Source organism: Apostichopus japonicus, chromosome 19 (genome assembly GCF_037975245.1).
Source record: "Apostichopus japonicus isolate 1M-3 chromosome 19, ASM3797524v1, whole genome shotgun sequence".
NCBI classification, from domain to species: Eukaryota; Metazoa; Echinodermata; class Holothuroidea; order Aspidochirotida; family Stichopodidae; genus Apostichopus; species Apostichopus japonicus.
Window position 1 is genome coordinate 18550569 of NC_092579.1, and position 27194 is coordinate 18577762.

The 27194-nt window shown below is 34.9% G+C and overlaps 1 protein-coding gene across 1 annotated transcript; it reads left to right on the top strand.

Moving 5' to 3' along the window:
• Positions 1-3121: 3121 nt before the first annotated feature.
• Positions 3122-7451, top strand: LOC139960125 (4-galactosyl-N-acetylglucosaminide 3-alpha-L-fucosyltransferase FUT6-like). The gene is made up of 2 exons (XM_071958247.1): positions 3122-3673; positions 4255-7451. The coding sequence occupies exon 2, from the start codon at positions 4360-4362 to the stop codon at positions 5713-5715; it is 1356 nt and encodes a 451-aa protein (XP_071814348.1). The 5' UTR covers positions 3122-3673; positions 4255-4359; the 3' UTR covers positions 5716-7451.
• The last annotated feature ends 19743 nt before the right edge of the window (positions 7452-27194 follow it).

Here is a 27194-nt window from a genome sequence, read left to right on the forward strand (position 1 = left end):
TGGTTTTCGTGCCCAGGTTCTTTCCTTGGCGACTTTTTCTTAAAAAGTATCTCTGTATAAATCAGTTGACATAGTGAAAACGATCGATTTTGTTGATGGCAATGTGAATGGACTTATTTGAAAATTCATACTCAATTTTGAAGGCGACTTCCCCGCTGTCTACGAGATTAAGTTTGGCCTCATGACACTTTCATAATTACTCGATGTATTCTAATTGGCAGATGAGTGTTTGACATGGATCCCACTGTACCCCTTACATATCAAAGTTAGAAATAAAAATTATATCATTAAAAGAAATATAAATAATTTGACAGCGTCAAGTCAAATCTCTAATAGCCCTGTATTTAACTTCACCTGAACTGCAATTAGGTATTGCTGATGTTTGAACAAGTTGTAGCGAAGCTGTTTTGCTCCTCAACGACAGTTAATATATACATATTACGTGACACATAATAGTCTAAAATAAAGCACATTTCATGTTTCTCATTACCGTACATACTTCAGGAGGGAAAAATGTCATGATACGTCGATAGAATTTCATGTCAGAGCTTATAATCGGTTGCATATTCGTATATGAGAGGTACGGCAGGCTGCTAAGATAAACGATGCGATGCTTGCGACTATCAGCTCTTTTTCCAAGACCAATTGCAAATTGAAAACGTCAGGCCTAAAATTATAGTCTTTACTTCCATAGTAATACGACTATTGTGAAGGAGAAATATCATGTTTTGGACAAAACTGCCATATCATTGACGTATGTCACGATATGTGTGACTCACCGCGGACAATATCAGTTGTTATCAAAATTTGGATACATCGCAAACCTGATACAGGTATTAACGATTATCTATGATAATCTTCATCACACAATAACCATTTGATAATGAAATAGAAAAGAAGAACAATTAAGTTAAAGGAAAACTTCCCTCCAGTTATTACATCTCCGCTTCTAGTCAGACGAGGATTGTTAATTTTATATTCGTTACCGTTTCTCTTGCAGCTGATTCGGAAACACTTCAACTTATTTGAAACAAACAGCTCGAAGCGCTTCTTTAATACTGTTATCAGTTAGAAGATGTAAGCATAATATACTGCTGCATGAGAGTACAATTATTATCCCGATCACTTCTACTAGGAGTGTGACGTTGGACAGCTTAAAGTTAACGAATACCTTTCTAGGTCAAGTGTTATTCAAACGGTGTCATTTGACAAGACGGCCACAGTATTGCCGATTATTCTTTTATTCGTAATGAGTTGGAAATCCAGAACAGTGAAAAAACTTCCAGCCTCCACCGGGATTCGAACTCGGGCCTCCCGCTTTATTTGCGGACACCCTAACCACTAGGCTATGGACGCTGATTGTATGTCCAGTGGTTCGAAACCGGTAAGGAAGGTCGTAATTTCACTGTCGGCGTGTGTCACCTGTATCGAAAAATCCTAGTTCTGTTTTGGTGAAATATTTGTTACAACAGTTAAATGGTTTTCTGCAGTATGTGAGTTATTAACAGTTTACATTTTGTGAAATTAAAAATAAACTTAATTGAATAAACCCAAATCACTTTAACTTACACGTCATCGCGATCTGCTTTTTCATAAAAGTTTTAAAGTTTTTGTTGACAAGCAATTAATTAAATCCATTTTAGTGTGTATCACAATAACATTTTCATATGCGACATAAGTCAAATATCCACTTCCTAACCATCCACTTCCTCTTAATTCCTAACCAAAGTCTGCTTTCGTAGCAGGTTCATTAAAAGTTCCAAAAAAGGTCCAAAAAAGGTCCATTTTGGCCTACGACTTATCAATTCGTGTATGAATATTCTGTTGTAATTATGAGCAGGAAATAGAGGCTTTTCTTTTGCAACTTGACGATGCTATACAGCATGATTACGTTCCCATATATTAATCAGTCACATTTATTTCATTTCATTTGTTTGTCTTTGATATTTAGTACAACTCAACTTATTCATAAAGGCCTTTTACTTACCGAAAATAGAAATTTCACAGTTGCCTATTTCCGGCAATTTGAAACAAGTAGATTTTTGTATGCATTCATCGAAAACAAGAGTGAATTATTTTCCTTAGTTCTTGATGTTATTGCCAATACGCATAATCACACCGCAATGGGATTTTGGTTTGCTTTGATGGAACGAATCAGGGTATGGAAGGTGAGCTGGTTTCTTATTCTTCTTTTCAGCGGACAAAGTGCTATGCAAGCTGAAAAAGACAAACTTATAATGCCAAATCCATACTCGTTTGAACCAAAAGAACAGTAAAGCAGGACAGGACAGAACGGAACGGAACAGGAACAAAACATAACACTCACAAACAGCAAACCGCATGGAAGTTTCTACTGTATAATGTTTTAATATATATATATATATATATATATATATACTGAAACTTCACAATTCAAGCTATATATGGTACTGTACGTTGTTATGAAGTTTTGTATCAAATGACTTCACAATATTTACCAAAATCAACACCAAATATTGTGTTTAAAAGCAGTTCTGGTGTGGAATAACTCCCGGGTGATCTCTCATTAATTATGTGTTTGTTTGAATATTCTTCAAAATATCAATTGGAAATTGTTTATGGTTTAAGCTGACAGTGGTATATAGAGAACGATCCAATGGTCAATTCAGAATTAATATAGCATTATGACGTATATAACCAAGACCTTTCAGAGCAACAACGAACATTCTGTAGGAACGGAAATATATACACAAGTCAAATTACATATCAATTAAAACGTATGGGATACAATAATTCAATTTACCTCTGCAAACAACATTCCCCAAACAGAATCGTAGAAATTCGTATTCCTGGTGGAAATATGACCAACATTTTAATGTTCAACTTTTTTTTCAACCTAGTGTTGAGTATATACGGAACCATGATAACCTGACAAGTATGTACAAAGTCCCATACTTAGTATATTATTCAATTCATTCCAACTTTGGTTCAACTATTTCTCACAGTATAAACAAGACCACGTGACCATATATACCGTATAGTTATCATACAAAGAATGACCAATACAATATATAGATATTTACAGAATGATTGAAGAGATTCTTTGGAAAGCTATTATATGTGATACCATGTGAGGACTTTTCTTGTAAAAAGAAGAAGGCAGGGAGAACCTGGAATTAGTAATTGGATTGTTACAACAATTGACACTTCTGATTCTATCTCCGGAATATTAAAGTTTCTACTCAATCCACAAAGGTTATCAAGAAGATATACGACAATAATTTGCGTTGTATACCACGACCCTGGGAAATAAATGCACCAGGCTTGTGTATTCTTATTTCAAGGGCACATACAATGGTTGCGTTTCAACCTGCAGTAAGATTTCACGTTAAAATATACTTTCCCCACATTGTACTCTCTATATTCAAATATTGTTGTTTTTAATTGTTTCAGCTACTTTTATATATAGACATATTCTTTCTACGGAAAGAGCGCATGTGGTATTAATCTGACGGATTTGAGGACTAATAACCCCACTCCCACCTCCTCCAAATACAAAATTAGTTATTAACGTGTCTGGCATATCGTTTGGACTTTGGAGAGTTCCGTGACCGACGTTATGGGCACATATGAAACTCATAACGATCGTGTATCACGTTATTTTGAATATTTCGCTGTCCGTACTCCTTTAAAGGTATGTTGAAGCTCAATACTCTTTCAGTATATCTTTTATTATATTAAATATTGTATATCATCTATCACATAAGCCAACGGTCCTATCTGAGCTAGACTGTTGTGCTTTATTCCACAATACCCCGCAACTCGTATTCTAATCTCGCTCCGGTATTGACTCCAGGATATAGGCCAAGTCCCACGCAAAGACTTTTCACGTAACGATACTTTCATACGTAATGGATAGCCTACTTTTATAGCACGATAACGGTAATCACCGAGACGTGTGTGAGTATTCTGACAAACGTGTAATAAACGTGTAATAATTAAGCGTGGCATTGATTGTGGTCATATTGGTTTTCTCTAAACCTCTCTAAGGGAAGTTAAGAAATAGCTTAATGGTAGTCTAGTATTGCTGTCCAGTGGATATATATGTAGAGTCTTCAGTGATGCATACCAGTTATTTGAGCGTCTGATGAGTTACAATTAAACGAAATCAGTTCTAATTCAGTCTGTACAAATGAAGGGAAAATACACACATTAAACTCATAACGATCGTGTAGCACATTTCCGTAATGTTCGGCTCTCCTTACTTCTTTTCAGCATACTGGGAGTAAGGTCACATAAACCTATTTGATCTTTGTTGGAGGCGGCTGTGGTGTCAATCTATTTCATCTTTCGGTGGAGGTAGAAAAAAGGTATATCAATATGGTTATCAAAGCAGTCAAGATCCTCTTTAATATTTTAGTTATGGTGGTGATGGTCTTTATAATGACAGTAATACTAAACTGGAGATTTCGTAGACAGATATTTGAACTACATCGCGAGAGAAAACAACCCGTTGAAAGGAATGCATTTAGCAAGCTTACTCACATCAATATTACGACACTAGAAGAAGAACAAACTTTTTGGAATCGTTCGTCTTTTCAAAATAAAGTAGACCCCCAAAGTGTTATCAATGATACTTTATCTGCCGCCATATTTTCTTGTAATTCCTATTGGGTAACTGGCAGAAATCAGTTTCCGAGAACTTTCGAATGTCCGCATACAGATAAAAGAATATCTTTTACTGCATCAATAGAAGATGAAAGCGCTATCAAAGATGTAGATGTGGTCATATTTGCTGCTGATGTAAACAGCACTGTCTGGGAGAAAGCTATGGCTGTCCGCACACCTCATCAAGTGTGGGTTTACAGCACTTCTGAGAGCGCTAAACACTCTCCACACGTGAGAGAAATATTGAAGGAGGGCAAGGGCGGGACACGCTTTTTGGGATTCAATGGATACAAATTCAACATGTCCTTCAGTTACCATTCTAAATCTGAAGTCGTAGCTCCGTTTGGGGAATACATTCCATCCACACACAAAAAACTAACCACGAATATGGCAAATATAAATGCGAAACGGCGAGCGAAGAAGATGGTCGCTTGGGTTAGCAGTCACTGTTATCCAGCTTGGAATAGAACAACTTTCGTTCATGATCTTGCCAAACTGGTCCCTGTAGATACCTATGGAGCTTGTGGCACAAATGCACATTTACCTCGTAATAAGAATACCGTATTATTGCTTCAAAAATACAAATTTTACATTGCTTTTGAAAACAATTGTTGCTCGGATTACATTACTGAGAAGTTTTGGAAGGCTTTGGCGATGTTAAAGCTGGTACCAATTGTGGTTGGAGCTTCGAAGGAGGACTATCAGCGAGTCGCTCCACCACATTCCTTTATTTACGCTGACGACTTCGACTCTGTAAGAGAGTTGGCAAGATATATTCGTAAAGTCGCAACAAATAAAACTTTGTACAACCAATATCATCATTGGAGGCAGATGAGTAAAGCAGTGCTTTATACGAGTTCTCGAGTTAATCCATTTTCGTCGACCGAAGGAGCATGCGCACTTTTAAATTTCTTAGAAGAGAATGCTTGGAAGGGGCATCAGTCGTTAAGAATGCGCATTGATCCCTTTGGACCAGATTGGTTAGGCAGTTGTGGTTTGTGTGGTAAACATGAATGGATGACTACATATGAACGTAATACAGTCACCGAAACCTTTGAACCAATGTAACGAATAGTTTATTCTAAGGAAAGCGATTTCCTCAACACCAGAGACTTGGTGGTTGATAACAGACAATTAAGTATCTTTTTTAGAGTGAGGTTTGTCTCTGGCAATGTTCGGGGGTTTTCTTGAGATGGGGGTGTACTTAACTTACTCAATTAAAGCACAGAGAGGAGTGGGAAAGGGGGCTACGTTTTCGCCTGAAAGTTCAGCTTTAGGGCTACTAGTTTTTGTTATATAATATTAATGACACCAATGATTACATCATTCGATTTGATTATACATTTCTATGTTTATAGGTTTCTTCTATAAAGATAACGGATTTGTAGAGCAGTACAATGACTGCATACCTCTGTATCTGTATCCGTTATCATTTGCACTATCTTAGTATATGTGTTGCCAAATTACAAATGAGGTTAATTAATCTTCCTGGACTGGTTCGTATCTATAATGTAGGTAGCTTACAGTAGGTATCAACTTCTTGCTAGAGAGCTGGCACCATTATAGCCAGTCTGTCCAATATGGAAATTGCAAACGTTGTTTGCTTTAGATCGCTAAGGATTAAAACGATTGGTTGGAGTCCACTTCAGTCATTAATTTTACCACAACACAATTCTACATTGTCACATTCTGCTAATAAGAACAAAAGAAATGAATTTAATAACAATGATAAAAAAGGGCAGTAAAAGATTGACCAATCTTAGCTTAAATTCTAACAAATTAAGTCAAAGCCACTTACCCAAAAGTGTGTGTGTGCGTGTGTGTGTGTGTGTGTTGATCATTCTCTGTTATATTGTCCGGGGTGTACAGTAGCGGACAAATGAAGCAATGAAACGGGGTAAAATGTAGCATATGGAAAATCGGTGAGTACACTGTTACTCAATTTGAAATGGCTTCATAGTTGGAAGATCAGTTTTCACATAACAACAAGAAACCAATAAAATTCCGATTCAAACGATACAGCCAACTTAACATCTGAAGAAAGTAGACTGGTGTAGGTGAGACGTGATTTCGATCAGTTATCATAATGCACACAGCTGTTTTGTTACGCAGTTTGAAGTATATTAGTAAGGGTAGAACCTTCTTGCAAATACATAATTTACTCAGCGCAGAAGTTCAATCGAGAAGTAAATTATGTTTCATAGGAAGCCCTAGCTTTCATATCTTTCTAGATCTGATGACAAACATTATAATTTCTTGACCTAATTATAATGATGAAGGCTATTATAGAAAACATAAAAAAACAAAGATGTTCTGAGTGATGCGAGCTAAAGATAGTTGATACATGTTTTTAATAGGCTGTTAAAATCAAGCGTGCATTGATAAATTCGTTAAAATGATTTCGATGAATTCTATATACATGTGTATATCAGGATGGCGAGTTATGATATATCAACTTGTATACTATCATGTGCCATCTAAGTTCACCGGTTATGCACGCAGCCTGGTATCAATTTTTTCTCCGTGCCAAGAAATATCCTTATCAAATAAATCTATAAGATCACCACTGTGGTACTGTATTGGGCTTGATAGGTGGGCAGTTGTAAAACCATAAGACAAACTCGGTCACCGGTTCTGTTGCCTTTTTAGAAAAAGTGCATGTTTTGTTCGAAGTTTTTCACCCATAATCAGGGCTGGTTCAGTTATGGTTTACAAAAACCAAACAATGATATGTATCAGGTTCACTGATAACAAGTTCTGATAACAGGTTCACAGATAACACTGATAACAAAGGTATAGTGCAAGGTCAGTTCACTTTATATATATATATATATATATATATATATATATATATATATATATATATATATATATATATATATATTTATATATATATATATATATATATATATATGAACACACACACACACACACACATATATATATATATATATATATATATATATATATATATATATATGTATATATATATGTATATGTATATATGTATGTATATATATATATATATATGAACACACACACACACACACACACATATATATATATATATATATATATATATATATATATATAGATATATATATATATATGTATATATATATGTATATATGTATGTATATATATATATATATATATATATATATATATATATATATATATATATAAGAGGTAAAGAAAACGTGCCATTAATTACGGTAATGACCATTCAAGTGTAGCTGAGAGGAAGCATTTACAATAATTACATAAAGTAATACAACGTATATCATCTCTCGTCAATGTCAATTTAAGTCATCTTCATATTTAATGAGACTTCAGGCGTCAAACTAATGCCATTGTCATTGTCATTATATGAGTAGTTAATCTCTCTATTGTAGATATCATGTGTCCATTATGTGTTATCAGATACGCGTGATTAACATCACTAAAATACCACTTTTATAATAGATACACGCTCAAGTTTGCGTCAACTCTTATATCAGTTTACATGATGGGTATTTTTTTTATACTTTACATCTGTCTTGGTAAATCTTTTTGGCGTTCCATGATTTTCTGTATAGCATGGGAGTTTATAATATCACTATATTGTACAGGTAAGTTCGAATATAAGATCTTATTTTGGAAGTGTAATACCGGACAGATCTCCTGTGATGATTTCTAGAAAGGAGATTACGCGAATCGTCATGTTATAGTCTGCTTTTGTCAGGGAATTAACAGAACTTTGTTAGCATTGCGCATGCACTGATTTTTTTTTTATGTTTGCTGATTCTTTGGCTCCCTATAGTGTTGAAGAACTTGTGGCAATATAAATAATGAACGAGCGCAAAGATCGATGAGGATTGAATCAACAGCGATAAGGATGAAGTCACACTGGTGGCTGAGAGGAGACTATACCATTTACGTACATTGCAAAGAGATTATATAGCTATAAGGAAAATATAATGTGAATATCTCAATTAGGGGTGTTGAGCCTAATGTCGCTTAAAGTCAGCAGAGGTCACCAGGGGTCACTAGGGGTCACATGGTGCCTAACGAGGTAAAATTGCAAATACTTCGTTGGAAAATATTTCATTTTATTTCTTTTTTTTGTCTCTGTCTCTCTTTCATATTCATTTTTGTGTCTGGCAATTTTTACGTTTGCCATAAAGTTTTATACCTCGTTTTTTTTTCGACCATCATTTATGTCATATACGGTTTGATTAAACATATTACTATAGTATAACGTGTTCTTACTGTGGGTTACATATTCTCGTTATTTCATTTTTTTTTTGTCTGCAACGATCGACAAATTTAAAACGCCAACACAGCTTACAACTTTCTGTCTCTCTCTCTCACACACCTCGTCAGGACTGATCACAAGCAAGGACTTCAATTAACTTTATCTAAAGTTATGATGGCTATATATGTTGTTATATATATAGATATACTTTAAAAATGTGTAAATTGTTTACGACACGTATCATTATATCAAGTCAAAATTTTATTTAAAAAGAAAGTTAAGAAAGTTCTATACATGCGCATTTGCCATCTCTTATGTTTGAAATATCCTATTACAAGAATTTATGTAGACCCCAGGAATTTGCACAGACTCCCCACAATATAAACATATCGTTTCATGTTTATCCTGTCATAAGGTTCTGTTGACCGTAATGATGAGATTATATGATTTCCAAACACCCAGCGGCAGCCTCACTCCCCCCCCCCCCCCGCCCCCTCACCATGAGTTAGATCATTGGAAAGGGAAAACGTTTGAAAAAATCATTTTCGTTTTCGAGTTTAAGAAAACAAAATATTATCTTTCTACTGATTTTTTGTCTCAAATTTGAATGTTTTTAGTTCTTAGTTTCTTTGTTGGATTCGATGTCAAGTACAAAGTATTCCTTTATCCTTTGTCTTGCTTCTGCGGAACTTAGAAATATATTTCATGTGTAGCAAGCCTGGCTTGTTTTACACGATTTTAATCATTCAATATCGCCTCTCTCCATGCTGCACACGTTGTTTCTTAAATATTTTCTCTCCGCCACTCTCGCCCGCCTTACGTAATCCATGAATTTTGTAAGTACTATTTCTTTCTATTCTCTTCCCACCCCCACCCCACCACCACCCCACCCCAGTAAATGATCATACCAGCAATGCATGATCACACTGATATATCATAGTTCAATACTCTTATCATCTTTTAAGTTTACTCTGGTTGATACCGTTGGCAAATGCTAAAAAATGCAATCATCCATTATAGAGTAGCAATTAACTACATAACCTTAAAGTTATGCTGTATCGGCTCCAAATATGCTAGATATTCAAATATGGTCACCTTTGGTCATTATCTTAAACTGTTTACATTACAACCTTCCAGAAAATTTTCCTCACTGGGACATTCAGTCATATTGCATGGGTTTTTTTAAATGTCTGAGAACAATTTGGAGAGTAAAGACCTCCAGGAAAGTACTTTTTGAAAACTTCTAGCAATTATAGCGTGCTATAATTTGGGGCCTATACGGACCACCTTCAACGTATTCGCTTCTTTGTTTTCTATCAAGAAGAATTATGTTTGTTTGTTTTTTTTTTACTTTATGACGGTTTCTTAGTCTGGCAAACCATGACCAAATAGGAGTCAATCCAAATGTTTGTAAATCCATGCAGTGCGAATAGAATTGACATATAAAACAAACGAATCAGGTATTAAAACAGTCTACCGATGACGTCAGTAAATTGATGCATGTATCGTATAGACTATCTACACGTTGTTTGCCGTTTGAAATGGAACATCAAGTAAACATGAAAATTGTGCTCGTGAAGTCATAGGTTTCTCCTATACCATTCACAAAAAAAAGAAGACATTTGCAAATCTGAAGGTCCCATTAGCGGAGCAGAAGCTAATCATGTCGATCATCTATACTCTTTATATGTCCTGCCTCATTTGTCGAAGATCTCCTTCATATGGGGACGCGGTCATTTCTTGGCGACTGCGCGATATCTTCTTTTCTCTCTGTCATGTATAACTTAGTTTAATCACAATGAACAACACACATAACAAATACAATTTGCATTCCAATATTAGCACCGATCTCACTGAATTAGATCGACAAGCTAAGCAGACATTCCAATTGCATCAGATTCCAAGGACCAATTATTGACAAGTTTTATACTGAAAGGCAACTTCAAGCTGCCATCATGACCCACTGCGATGTAATTAAAGGTTTAAGTTGAGCACAAATCAATTTACCTTTCACGCAAAACTGACATGAACATGTAGTGTAGGCCTATATGGAATAACACATTGTTGTGTTGCGACGGGGGTAGTCAGAGGTGTAGAATATGTTTGTCTTTCTTACAACGTAAATCTTAACGTTTGCAGAAATCACAGTAAAAGGCATATACGTAACCATGACAATATGCATAAAACAGGACTTAAGTCTGTACAATTAAATAAAGAAGGTTTTGATGATATAAGTGAAAAGTTGGAAGTTCTTGGAAAAGATTGAAGGTCAGTTTATATGTAGAGTACTTTAATCCTTTTCTACACTATAATATTTTTTTCTGGGGGAGGGGGAGGGTTACTATATAGTAAACGTTCAAAATCTGTGTTCAGTGTTGAAGAATAACCAATTTTGTTTTGTGTTTTGTTTCATATTACGCATAACACAGAGAAAAATGTATTTAGAACTAAGAAATACCACCGAGATACGATGATACCATGATATTATTGTCCGGTTTGGCGAAACATTCGTCTGTCAATTTTACAAGTATAATTTTGTTTGCGAATCTACGTGCAAACTGGTTAGCTGTATACAATTCCAACGGTTAATCTCTCTCTCTTTCTCTCTCTCTCGTGAGGGGAGGGGGAGGGGTGATTCTGTAATGTTCGTGTTATGCAAGATGGATGGATGAATGGATGGATTGCACAATAATGTCATATACATGGACAACAAATCAAAATTGTCTTCGTTTTGTCTTTAAAGTTGAAATGATTATATAGACTTGAAAAATCATTCCAATGTTTTCAATGATCTAGATTTGATTTCATCTTGGTAATTTATGATCAAGTGACTTCATCACAAACTAAACAATGATTTCAATTATGCTTATAGAGGTCCTCATTGAATCCGTGATAAATAATGAAAAAAGAAAAACGACGCTCTTCTACGCACACTGACCCAGCAGGAGCATTGGTTCTCAAGTATGAAACAGGGCTGCAGTTGATCAATCCTTCTTCTCTGCAATATGGAATCATCCTTCAATGTATTTTCGAGGATTGCGTCATAACTTTAAAGAACCATAATAAGTTAGAGATGATGATTGGTTTTCGAACATTTAGAAAAACATTTCAAAATATTGGTATCTACTACGTCACATCTTTAATGACGAAGATAAGAATTAGTTTAAGAAAAAAAGGAACGTCATCGCGTCAGGTTTCGTATATGACGTTAGTTTTTTTCTTTTCTTTTTCTTTCAGACATTTTAAGAGTAAACCTCTCTTACTCTATCCACTCAAGTGAAGATAATATATATTTGTACAAATGGCTTTCTCTCCTCAAAGGGTAACGCTCCTTGACTGTCCGCAGCAGCAGTCAAAGTTATCAAGTTTATTTATTTAACTGTTTACTGAACACTCAAAACTATATTTGACTACATAATGACTAGAAAGGAAAGCCATTTTGGATTCCCTGACTATTCCACTCACGTGCGCATGGCATGTTTGAGGTAATCTATAGTAAACACCCTCTATGAAGTATGTCTTCATTGCATCTCCAAGTGTGATGAATTTATCCAGTAAATATGTCAACGGAAAACGGTACTTGACCTGACGTGTTTTTGCTTCTTTTTTTTCTATAGTAAACTTACCTAAATTCATATACATATGCATACACATACGCCTATACATATGCATATGTATACGCATACGCATATGCATATGCATATACATATGCATAAGCATATGCAAATACATATGCATACGTGGCCTACGAGTATGTGTGCATGGTTAGACTCCCAAGTGTGTTGACAAGTTTGACATTTTAGACAACGGTCAAGAAACATTGAATATAGATGACCAAGCCAAGTCGTAAAGTACACACAATGTATACTGCAGGTATTATGTGATATTTGTTAATTTTTCGGACTTACAAACTAGATTATTCAACTTGATGAGAAAGTTTCAAATATAAAGAGACCACCACTAATGACATTTTAGTTGACAGAATCATGTATAGAGGAACCAAATACCCTAATCATTTTGGCAACATTTGCATTCAATTCCTATGTGTATCGTTTTCGAGATTACAACATTCAAATTTGACACGTTTTTTGCAGTAAAGGTATAATAATGAAGTCCAAAACAGGTGTGATGTCACAGACGCATATATAACAGATTGGGATTTGTTTTATGTTTTTATTCAAACCTTTCCCATTACAAGTTTGTAGTACTAGTGCATCCCAGTATGGATACACTATACCGTTATAGATAAATTGATGACTTCATATCCCATAATAGGTAAAATAAGAATCCATATTTCGATCCAAGGTCAAAAAATAAAGTAAAAGAATATAGGAAAAAATAAACCGTTTTTTGCCGTCAGTGTGCAACTATGACGTCACACCTGTTTGCGTCAAGTTCATTTTATGGTGACAAACTATGCTATAATTATTAATATCTTGACAACCCTTGGTCGAAACTGGATGCAAAACTTTCCCCAGGATGTCAAGAATGTGTTTCCCTTGCATCATTCCAAAAATAAAATGTTCCCTGGACTAAACGTTTTAAGTACTGGTATGCAGATTCCAATTTCATGAGATTTTTTTTACTAGCCGAGGCCTGTGTACTATAAAATATACTATAGATTATGCAAAACACATTGATAGAATTAACGACATCTATTGCGTTTGGTCTATATTTTATTAAACCTTCATTATATCTCTATCGTTTTGGCTGAAAGGATGACATTAAAAAACAATGGTCGGATATCGCAACTGTTTTCGGAGGAGGGAGGAGGGGGGGGGGGGGGGAGGGGGAATGGACATTAGTTAACCAACAGTTATGGGATAATATGCAGCACTTTTTGTTATGTTCCAACAATATACACAATTCCAACCTAAACTCAAGCTTAAGAAGACCATGTTTGTTATTTATTTTTAAATTGTATTTACAATTCAAATTTGGCCAGTGATGTCAATGAAGCGCTTGACTCAATTATTCTGCTTGGAATGACGTCAGCACATCACACACCTTTTCACGTAAAATATCTCAAAATGCTATTAACAGGTCGACTGAAAATAAAGTGTCAAAAAATTAGAAGGATTTGTAAATCGTTTATCAAGTTACTGCAGATGGTTGAATCGTTGGATAGCATATATTTAATAGTTATCAGTGTTTTCCGCAAACTATGTTACTTAATCTGTTGAAGACATTTTCTCTGCTTTGCATCGTATAACTTTAATGTATATCGTTATTGGTTTCTTTCCTACAACTACAGAAATAAGGCTTTCACTGACAGGTTATTTGATCACATAATTGTATTCGTATAACCGCATTTATATGCAGCGTAAATGAAACCGACAATAACGACATTAATTTTAAAACCGAGGTAAAGTGGCTTTCACACAAAAGCAACAAGATCTTTTTTTGTTTTTATAACCAGAGGTAGAGGCCAAATAAAACTTAAAAGTACATCAATATCTCGGATGAACCTTCTCTCTCTGACGTAGATTGCAAAATATTTGTCCTTGCAATACATAAAGTGTTTGATCAGAGAGCTGTTATATGCTCCCAAATTTGATTCACTAGGGAGATGCTATTTAAAGCTCCTTGGATACAGATGCATGCATGTGATTGGTAGTTAAATCCAAAACCTCCTACAATGTGTTATCTCTTTTCCATTAATTTTATTTTATTTGTTGTGTTTTTTTTATGAGAATAACTGTTATTTTGTTACGGCGTAAATCTAAAAAGAAGATGATGATGATGATGATGATGATGATGATGATGATGATGATGATGATGATGATGATGATGATGATGATGATGATGATGATGATGATGATGATGATGATGGTGATGGTGATGATGATGATGATGATGATGATGATGATGATGATGATGATGATGATGATGATGATGATGATGATGATGATGATGATGGTGATGGTGATGATGATGATGATGATGATGATGATGATGGTGATGGTGATGATGATGGTGATGATGATGATGATGATATGATGATGATGATGATGATGATGATGATGACGATGATGACGACGATGTAACGACGACGATGACGACGATGATGATGACGACGATGATGACGACGACGATGATGACGACGATGATGACGACGACGATGACGACGACGATGACAACGACGATGATGACGATGATGACGATGATGACAACGATGATGACGACGATGACGACGATGATGATGACGACGATGATGATGACGACGATGACGACGACGATGATGATGACGATGACGACGACGACGATGATGACGATGACGACAACGACAACGACGGGTTCACTTTTGTTACATATTTTTGTATGAGAAATTGGATACGTGGGACGACTCGACAAGTCGATCTTTCGATCATTCGACGAATCGAAAAATGACAAATGGCAAAGGTAATGACAACAAAAACGACAATGTTGCGTACACGGAGCATCTGGGCTGAAAGTTGGCTTCGCATTTACTGCCCGACAACCTTACGTGTTATATCTATTAGGGTTTTTTTTTTGAGGAAAGACCCTGAACCTGCAATGTTTTCACGCTGTTTTTATTCTGTTATAATAAGAAAAGAAAATTACTCTGACTTTTATTTTAGTACGTATTTCCTTCTTAGCGGTCTTCTAATGCCTTCTTGCTTTAGTATCCAATACTGGAGAGGTTAATTACTTCTGTTAAACTAACAATGCATTGCTCGCATTCCTCCCCCCATTGGTTGTGGCCTTCACTCTGGCGGGGTTCGCTTATATATAATATAAATATATATATATATATATATATATATTTTCTTTCTCTTCTGTGCTATGTTATCAGTATTATTCTAAATATAAATAACACTCACTCGGCCAATTCCATTTGGTTTGCCTAAAGCAAATGAAGTCACTTTTTTTTACTTTTTCTTTTCTCCATCATCATTTCATATCGATATTAAGTGTTTATTTTCGACCTACCTTGATATTTGTTTTCATTCTCTCTTAAATTGATTTAGCCTTAAGACAAATCAAGAGAGAGAGAGAAAGATAGATAAATAAATAAATAAGAATCATACATTCAAACTTTTTCTGATATAGACTGCTTGCTAAAACTGTGTGAATTTATACCCTAAAGAGGATCTTATATAGTTACGTTACTTTCAATCCACTTTAGCTTGACAAGTTCGTAGGCTAATTGCCCAAACATGTCGAGACATTCCAAAGGAACGGGTTTGCTACATAAGAAAAGACTGTGGAAGCGACCATTGGAACAGAGTACAAGCATTGACATATAAAATATGTCGTCATGAAGAGGGTTTCTATATACAATTTGAGATATGTCAATGACTATAAGCAAACATGCAGCTAGCCGACATTTAAATGTTATTTGCAGTTGTGTTTTTTAGGCACAAAATATATCATGATGATAATGATATTATGATAAATCAAATATATTAAAGACGATGATGATGATGACGACGACGACGATGATGACGATGGCGTTGATAACATATTCTCGAATAACCAATTGGAAGCTAGCCAACATGCAGCTCCAACTTCAGTTTCGCATTCAACCATGCATTCAGTGGATTGCTCCATGTGAACGCTATACCTCAACCAGTCTATGATCACATGATGGTAAAACAACTTCCGCCCAGAGCTATATGCACATTAGGCTAGGCCTAGGTCTATATGCATGAAAGTGTGGTAGGCTAGGCCTTAGTCTTTATATATTGTTTTAGAAACGACACGGCCATTTAATACCTGTTGCGACAATCAATGGCAAAAGCCAACATAATCAACTTTGCATGACAGGACGCTATACCGTTATTTTTTTCCTTCTATGCGGTAATATTAATCCATGAGATATCTTAAGCAAATCATAAAACGTCGCAATGATTTTCGTGACGTTTTGTATAACATATTCGTCAACTTGGCAATCGGACAAAATTGTCAGCAAAGATCCCTGCCACTCTCATGCATATATCATGTGCGTGCGTGTTTTGATTCAATGGGTTTTATTTTACGATTAGACAGATTAGACACGGTGAACTAGTACATACTGACACCAATTCGAAGGTTTGAACTAAATCTTCATATTTGAGTTTGAAATGAGGCCGCCATTTCTCCAAGGTCAATACCTGTTACGTATTTAAATGACAGGAATGAACAATATATTGTCTTTGCCTGAGGGAACAGGTATACCGTACACAATGAATATGCAAGTAAGCCGACTTAAAACGAAAAGTGCGGTTTGCGTGGGCTTTTATAGTATTATATCATTCAACGTGTTTCTCCATGCACAGCATAGTTTGTATACAGCACAGAAAAGTTACTGTGTAGTTACAAGAGACAATAAAGCGCAGTAAAAAATACATACCAAAGATACAGTTCAGTCACTTACAATATTAAATTATATAAAGTTGTGAAAAGAGAACACCCTAAAACCACTATAAGGTGCTTATCTAGTAGTGAGGTTACAAACATATATAGGTATAGAAGAATGACGAGAGAGAGGTAGGGGGGGGGTTGAGAGATGGGGCGGGGGAGAGTAAATAATGAAAACCAGCCCACCCACAAACTACACAAGTACACGGGATGATGAAATGTCATCTGTAGTAAAGTAGGGTAGAATGATAACCAACGATGGCAGAGCCACATAACGTAGAACAAATTGATATCGCTTATAAACCTTGTATGAACTTATGAAAGGTGAGCCCTCGAGAAAAAACATACATAATCGATAGCCTTTAATCCATAATCTAAACGTGCTAATAACAACATAGAGCGTGGTGGCCAATTGGCTAAGGCGTCGGACTCGTGATCCAAGGATTGCTGGTTCGATTCCTGCCTAGTTCATTGCGTTGTGTACTTGGGCAAGATGCTTTATCTCACTTGCCTCTCTCAACCCAGGGGTTAAATGGGTACCTGTGAGGTAACTTGTCATTGGGCGCAGTGTATAACTGCTGCCGACTGGAGGGATTGTCTCTGGGACAGGTTATCATCGACCTGGGGTAATATAACGTCTGTAAAGCGCTTTGAGACCTATCGTTGGTGTAAAGCGCTATATAAAATATATATATATAAAAAATAAAAAAATAAAACATTGTATAACTCCTTATCGATTTACCCAATCACAGACAAATTTTCCCCCCGCCTATTTAAGGTATTGTTTCTTGTTTCAATGATTTGTAAAATTTATGGTGATACTGAGTTTCATCATTACAGTTGCGCAATTTTTATCAACCAAATAAATGCATTATGTTTTAATGTATTCATATAGCCTTTCTTTAATGTTCGAGTATATAATACCTCCAAATTACGGTAAATTTCGACGCAGAAAAAAAGCAGCAGATTGGCGGAACCGATATAGAGCCTTTGTACACAACTCCCTGTATTAAAGGGCTACCGTTGGACATGCTTGACAAACTTAGTCATCGAGATAGGCTGTTCGTGTTATTAATCATTTTCAATTATTTTCTCAATTCAGGGCCTTATAGATTTGTGTCAATTTCCTCAAGGGTATATAGCGAATCTTTTAACGATTGCTTTTTACTGGGCTAAATAATTAGAAATGAAAGAAAGAGAGCAACATTGGTACCTCTTTCTCGCGAAACTGTCAATTTTCTAGACAAAATGAGGCAATCGAACACGTTTATGTCTAGATAGGTTAAATTTAGAAGTTGCCTCAGCCGTATACAGTTTATAACTGAGTATCTAAAGTAGATGACCTCTTCGCATTGTTTAATAGACTAACCGTGCCCCAACAAGATTTTGTATTCCTCGGAAGCTGTTGTGTTGCAGCTTTTAATTATTACACATATTCTGGTATTTGAGAGACAGGATACGTTGATCCGATTTTCTGACGAGAACAGAGCAGAAAACTGCTGAGAAGCTTCTCGTTGGACTGGGGAAATGCATGCATAACTCTTGGTTTCAGAATCGTGGTATTGGTTTATTGAAATTAGTCGATGATGGTCTTACATAATATGAAACACAGGGGGTAAGAGCCGGGGTCACTGGGGGCACGTGCCCCCCTCCCCACTTTTTCCCAAAATAGCAAATGTGCCCTACTGGGCAAATAAAATGTGCCCCTTTGATGAAGAACTGTCTTTTGGATATCTTAAGCCTTTGTTAAATTTAATATTTTATTTTAATTATTTATTTTTAGTCTGTACATGCTATTTCTATAATGGCATCCCATATCTTTTTGTAGCACGGTTAACAATAAACAATCTCAATAAATATTATTGATAGGCATACTAACACATCATATATATTTGCAACGAATTCCACGTACATTATTATAATCCGCTCGCGAGAAACATTGACATATGACATTTACAGGAAAGACAAGATAACAAACTTGAATTTTTTACGTGTTGTTTCACCTGCAATATTAAAGTAGACTATCACAGGTATAGGGAGTTACATGACAATTATTCAAAGTAAACATATTTCATAGCTATCGCAAGTAGAAGTTACATGAAAATTATTCATAGAATATATAATAGTCAATATCTGTCGCAATTATTATCCAAGGTACCGAGAGTCGAATTAGCTTACGCAAGCGAAATCTAGACAGATCCGTGTATCAATAATATAACTTATTTTTTATTTCGAAAAGCGAAATTAAACGCCCAAAACTATGTATTGTTTTATTGTATTATGTTGTGTCAGACAATATGTAGATGTTCATATTTAGTTTACTTCAATTATTGATATGTTCGCGTCGGTTATTTTAGATCTAAACTACTTCCTACAAATTAAAAGTAAGTATCAAAAATTTGCCATCCAGGGATTTTACCTAATTGTCATGTTATAACAAATATTTTCAATATACGAGTGTACATATGTTCATATTCATATTGGAACTAAACAATACACTCTGATAGTTACGTTTATTTAGAAACATGGCATCTTTTATTTCAAAACGGTCTCCGAAATGATACACTCACATTACGTCATACTACATAAGCATGGGGTCTTGAAAATATTCTTCAGATATGTCGGTTTGATTAACGATTGCTAAAAATTGTAACCCGATATAACAAAACCAATAACAATCCCCCAAAAAAACATGTGAGACAAATTAAAACTTCAATGACAATGTATAACAACAGAGAGATTATATTTATGATAAGAATTTTGACTTTCCAATAAACAGCATGATGAATAGTTGAAACGAAAGCTGCTAAGCATTATGGTATAGCTTAGTCTATAATCCATATCTATATACGTAAAGAACTTGCGTCATAAGAACAAGTACATTGATCTTCCTGATAAAAAAAAGAAGGCACAGTATAGGCGAAGAAATATGTTGACGCGCTTCATGCATGCATTATTAATTTTTGCGCCGAGAAATACAGTGATAAGGGAGAACTCTACCTACTTCGCTTCAGAAATGTATGGCACATTATTTCACATCATGTTGACTTTTGGTGTGCTCGTCGCGATCATGCCATTTCGATTTAAATATTTTGGTCGTCTCATGGCAGCACAGTGATTCTTAAAATGGGGGTGTCGATCATCAATCCTCCCCCCCCCCCCTCCCGTCTCAAACCGCCTTTCCCCTCCTTCCTCCTCACCAACCTTTTGTATAAAAAAAAGTACAAAACGATTAAAGTTTAAAAAAAAAATTACAGTCTTGTACGAAGGTAATGCTTTCTCACACGAATTTATAACAGCGAACAGTAGGTCATTGGTAACACTTCAAACACACATACCTAAGAATGTACAATGCAAACAGTCGGTCCGGGTCAATACAGTGCGCCACATTTACGCCCCCCTCCCCTCTCTTCTCCATATACAAGTTACCAGACAAGTGCCCATTTATTCATCTGAGTGAAGAGAGGCAATGGAGATGAATTTCCTCGTAGGTCGTGGCTCAGTTCTCCCTGAAGATCCTATAGTCGTGGGCCTAAAACTTTGCGGACCGCGTTTCTGTGCATTGATCTTTGAAAGAATTCTTTGAATCCGAGAGGGTGCGGGTTTATACATATCCGGGGAAAAAGCCAAGTAAATGACATTAATTCATCATTGTATAGCATATAGATCTTAAAATAAATGACATGTATTTGCAACGTAAGCCCATGTAAAATGACTTGTTATATAAGCCTGTATTTTTGGATTAGATAACCTTAGATATATTACGACGCACGAGTAAACTGGCAACCTTTCACGCTTGGTCGTATGTTGTCATTATTCAGTATATAGTGCAACCTTCGACGTAGTTATTTCCGTTGAGCCAGCACTCCCCCCCCCCCCCCCCCACCGCTATGAATGTCACTTAAGATTACAGGACGTCAGTTTTAGAAAGGTGCGATAAAGAAAAAAGGCAAATTAAAACAAAATCCAGTTGTCACTGAAAACTCATCCGCCGCTCGTTAAAACAAAGTAGTCTCCCGCCGTTGTTTGTACGCTGTATATAGTGTCTACCGGTCATGCCACAAAGAATTTTATCACTTTGATTGACAAACAATTCTAAATTTTGCTCTAGGAAATTGAATTAAGTGGTTTCGCAACCAAGTAAGAGGAACTGCCAGGTGATGTCTTCTTATAAAGTATATTGACAGCTCTCTGGTTATAATGCCTTGTGCGGTTTTATATTCCTTTGCCGAGCTTTCCCAGGATAAAATCAAATCATATGGTAACTGGTAAGAAAGCCGATAAACAACGCGTATGTGTACAGTATTATTGTAACTTGGTAGTTTCAGAGATTATGTTTAAAAGAGACACACACAGGTGCAAGATATTCCTTTTTTTATATCTTGTTTCTTTGCCTTTTTATTTTACCTATCAGTTTATGCTTGGACAATGAGTAAGTATATGCATAGATAGACGGTCAGTTGTATATTCACTTGTGTTTACAAAGCATGTCGGGTCGGTAACCGCACAGCTTGTTTTACAACCGGTCAACCGGTAACCGTACAACCGGTCAACCGGTAACCGGTCAACCGGTAACCGTACAGCCTATGTTTTACAACCGGTCAACGGAGGATGGTTTCTGCATCTTTATGTCAAAACCACATTCTGCTACATACACCTATATTAGACGAAAATGCTAAAAAATATATATAAAAAAATTAAATTAAAAAAATTGGAATGAATGATATCACCACGACAATTCAGCTGAAAATGAGTTTGTTTTTCTTTCCTTTGTAATATTGATTTCACTTATACTCATAAAAGAGAAATAATTTTCCACAAAAAAAAACGTACATTTTGTTGAGACTGTAATCTACGGTCTTTCCATCTGTTATGACTTTCTAAATTAAAGGGATTCCAAATTTGAGATAAACTGTTGAATTGGAAGCCACCTGACGTGTAAGTTGTAATCCATAAGCCCCTGAAGGTTTCTCCTACATTTGTGGTCGCTTAGGCGTCGTACAAATAACTGTTTATTATTATCTTATTTATGAACGAACTCGTGGTAGAAATGATATAGTCTTAGTAGAGATTTTTAATATAAGATATGATTGCATCCCTGATAAAAAGAAGATATTACTCTTTAGCTGAAACCTTTCGTCCACCTACTCTGCTGGCTTTATTCCAACCCCCTATCCTTAGAACCGCTTCTTCCTGGATCTCCTAAAATTCCTATAAATTCAAAGTTCTATTGATTAACAAGGACTGAACCCCAAATGTAAAAGCAAAAATAAGCGGATAAAGAAGGTGTTAAGAATTCAGCGCAAATAATAGTGGGCGGAATATGATCTTGCATAATAATATCTGTAATGTGTGTGTGTATGCTTTGACATGAGGAACTATGTCACCCAGGGACAGTGTGTAGTTTCATCGTCTGACGATGACGTCATAATTCACTAGCACTTAGCTTGGTCATTTCTATAGTCTTGTGTTGATTCAAGCTGACAAAGTTACCATTATGTAGTTATAACTGATCAATCCAATTTCCAGATGAGTGTTAAATGCTCGCAGAAAAAACACATTTGGACCTCGACGAATTATTGCTGCTTCAGTTAATGCTATAAAGGAGAATATGTTTAGTATGATTTATTCCCGTTACCGCACATTTCTTTTCTTGTTAAATATTGATTGATTTCTGTTAAACAAACAAGTAAAAATTGTGTCTGAAACAGTAAAGAAATGTATGAAAAACGTTCAGGTGCCTTCAAGATGTTAAGATATTTTTGTAAATAATTTATTTAAAAAAAATACAACTAGATGACAAATTCTGTGAAGTTAGAATATAAAGTGAGAAATTCAACATTTTTCTGCAAGATTTTTAAACGATTATTGATCAAATGTCAGCAATTTATCAATTCGCAGTGACATGATAAATGAAGTCAGTGACATCAACAGTTTGCAAGAAAATGTCATTATTCCAACATTTTTCAGCAGCAAAAATTACAGAAGAATAGCTTAACATTTTGACGTCACATTATAATTTTTCCATACAAAATGCATTATTACCATTTTTCAAAGCTCGATTAACTTTGTTTCTAGAAATAGACCGTCTTAATTCCAAAGAAATCATTCGTGCATGGAGAATCTGATCGTTGACACTATTATTTGGGGCCGTTTTCCAGTTCAGCTAGAAAATATTCTCTTTTTTTTTCTATTTTTTAGAAAAAAAATTCTAAAATTTTCTGCAAATTCTATTTTTTCATTTAATTTTTTTTTTCAATAGAGGAGAGAATATATATCACATTTAAGAAATAAGGCTTTCTAGATCGAACAAACTTTAAGCACAAATTTCCCAGCGAATTTCTTCTCAGTGGGAACCTCAGTATATTGTTACTCTTGTATTGTTGCTCTTGTATTTGTTCATGTATTTTAACGAAACTTGTTACAAAGAATTTGGAGAAAAAAAATTGGACTTTTTTGGGATGCTGCAAGCAGTGTGATTTTTAATCTGATAGAAATGGAACTTGGCAATGCGAGCGATGGGGATGGGGGTGTCCTTGAATGGACCTTCACGGGAGATGATCGATATTAATATTTATAGCGGGAGAGAGCAAACGTTGGTGTATTGGAATGATAACTCTGAAAAGAGGATAAAGCGGTTACGTTCGTGTCCACGTTTTGCCGTTATCCTCACATGTTTAGTTTATGTTGATTTATTGTGTTTACGCTTCGTGAAATGGTTGCTACCAATTTTCATTTTGAAACTCTTTACTAATGTTCCATTTGTTGTTTTATTGTTGGTACCATACCTTTTGACTGCTTCCTATACGCTACCCTAATTATGATGTGTATAAAATGGCCTTAATCTGCGTTAAAAGCAGTTAAATAATTGAAAAAAGGATGTTATCTTTAAGCTGCTTATGCGTGGGATTGTTTACGTAATCCGGCAACACACGACTCAACATATGAACAGTTAAAGGTATCTTAGTATATATATATATATATATATATATATATATATATATATATATATATATATATATATATATATATATATATATATATATATATATATATATATATATATATATATACATATATTTATATATATATATATATGTATATATATATATATATATATATATATATATATATATATATATATATATATACATATATATATAAATATAAATATATTATTTATTATTACAGGGTGTTACCATATATGACGTGCAAAATCCCACGCTTAAAGCAGCTTAAATGCTTAAAGATAATTTCCATCCTTCCATTCCTTAACTGTTTGTTAACACAGGTTAAGGACATTTTACAGCAAGCAATACGACTTTTCTGAACTTAACATATCCGTACTTCTAATAGGTAACCACTTGCACTTTGGGACACTATTCGATATTTGGTCATTTCAGTTCTCACTGTTATATAGAGCAGTGTGAATATCCTGTTTCTATCAGATAAATGTTAGGAACTTTAACACAATTATAGCCAATACGAGTGCGTTGAAGCGTGATAGGAGAGGACATTTGTACAGTCGTATTAGCATTGGGAAATAGTCCCAACTGACTGGTATAGCCTTGGCAAGCAACACTAACATAACAGATGCTGTATCTTTAGACATAGAATAATTAACATATGTTAGGTCAAAGTACTTATACAATTGTCAACAAAAGAGACTATATTTACCGCATATTTGTTTTTGCTATATACTTGGGAGACGAGATATAATACAGTTTATATCGATGCAGAACTTAAAAATGAAAATAATCTTTATACAGGAATCGTTTTGGTCAATGGCAATAACATGTTAATTTTCAATAGAGTGATCTACAACAGGTTGGTTGATCTGTTTGGTTTTGATCGCCGATCTACGTTGAATCATTCATATTCTTAGAATGTTTTTCGACTCTTCAAGGTATATTGTACTTCGCAATTATTGCAGTAGATGAGGTAAATGACATTTGTAGATAGGGACTGCATTTTCTGCCGGATTCGGATCGTGCGTGTAGTATGGTTTTTCTGAAAGGCTCTAGTAGAATCGACAAGTAAGCACGTCTTATATATATATATATATATATATATATATATATATATATATATATATATATATATATATATATATATATATATATATATATATATATATATATATATGTATATATATATATATATATATATATATATATATATATAGCTCGATCAGGCTCCTCCCCCTTCCTCCCGCCCCCCCCCCCACTCAAACACACCTGTCACTAGTTCTTTGAACGTTTGGCAAGAACATGTTTATATGTTGAAAGGTATAGTTTCCCCAGCTAACAAAAGATCTAGGTCCCATCGTATGTTTTAATTTAAGTAATAATGATTTTCCATTTCATAATAACTTTTATCTGCAAGTAAACCAGAACCGCAATGGGCAGTAAAATGGCCGGCCCGTGTTATGCAAATATCTGTATGCACACTGACTTTCGAGCATTTATCTTCCTTTCCACTTCAGACTATCCACTACTATCGCTATGTTGAAGACATTTTGTTACGTTTTTGGCCACATGGAGATGATGATTATATCCATTAATTCAAACAACACATATATACTAACAAATTTTCATGAACATCACTTTCTTTCTTAATTCTTTCAGAAATCTAAAAACTGAAATGCTCAACCATTTTCAACTTGACAAGGGGTCATAAATCATAGCCGATATATTACTCATTATAACGTACTAAACATAACGGTTGAATGCAAAACGATATGTTAATCAAGCTAAATCGCATGATAGTAAAAGCATGTCGGTAAAAACAGGATTCCTATCAGTCGTGTCACTTTGCTCGGTAAATTCAACAATTCATTACCATAAAATAACCATTATTAAAGTAGGTTTCTGCCGTGGAATCATTTACAGTCTGCGTATATCAAACGGAATTGATTATACTCCTACCGTGGAAATAATGGCATTAGATAAAGTGCGCCTGTATGCTCTCCATACTCAAAATTTGCATTAAATCTACCATTTTAAGCCAAGTTGGTCATTTCTGAAGGTTAGATTAGATTATCGACGTAATTGGCAACTGTATCAACTTTATCTTGACCTATATCGCTTCGACTTTTCAGACACATTCATTTCGTTTGTCACATTTGTCACCATCTTCAGGGCTTCCAATCCCACCCCACCCCCCCCCCCACTCCAACCCTTTCCCCTTCACCATCTCCAATCGATAGGTCATAACAAGATTAGATGAAAATAAACAAATATAAACATATTAGTCTTTTTCATACCGTATTTTATTTTTATTTTTATTTATATATATATATATATATATATATATATATATATATATATATATATATAGATAGATATAAATAATGTACACTCGTACACAGTTTGCGCTATTACTCGAGTTTCATGCTTCTTCGCAATCGTCGACACTTTGACAAAAGCTCAGTTCTTTTGTTCAGCAGATTTTGGTTTCTGTGTCAAAGTGTCGACACAGAAAAAAGCGGAAAACATGACAGCACCACGCTACAGCCAGACAACCTGATCATTAGCTATCTGACGATTGTGAAGAAGCATGAAACTCGAGTAATAGCGCAAACTTTGTACGAGTGTACATTATTTATATCTATCCAGCTCTATACCCAGGTATATTGAGCACTCTTCACCTGGAATTAATGTCATTTATCATATATATATATATATAGCCTATATATATGTATATATATATATATATATATATATATATATATATATATATATATATATATATATATATATATATATACATATATATATATATATATATATATATATATATGTATATATATATATATATATATATATATATATATATATATATATATATGCTGATTAAGTTAACACGTCATATTTATTCATTTTATTTCGTGTGTGGTGAAAACTTTACCCATCTTTATTGCACATCATTCTTCTATTCGATACAC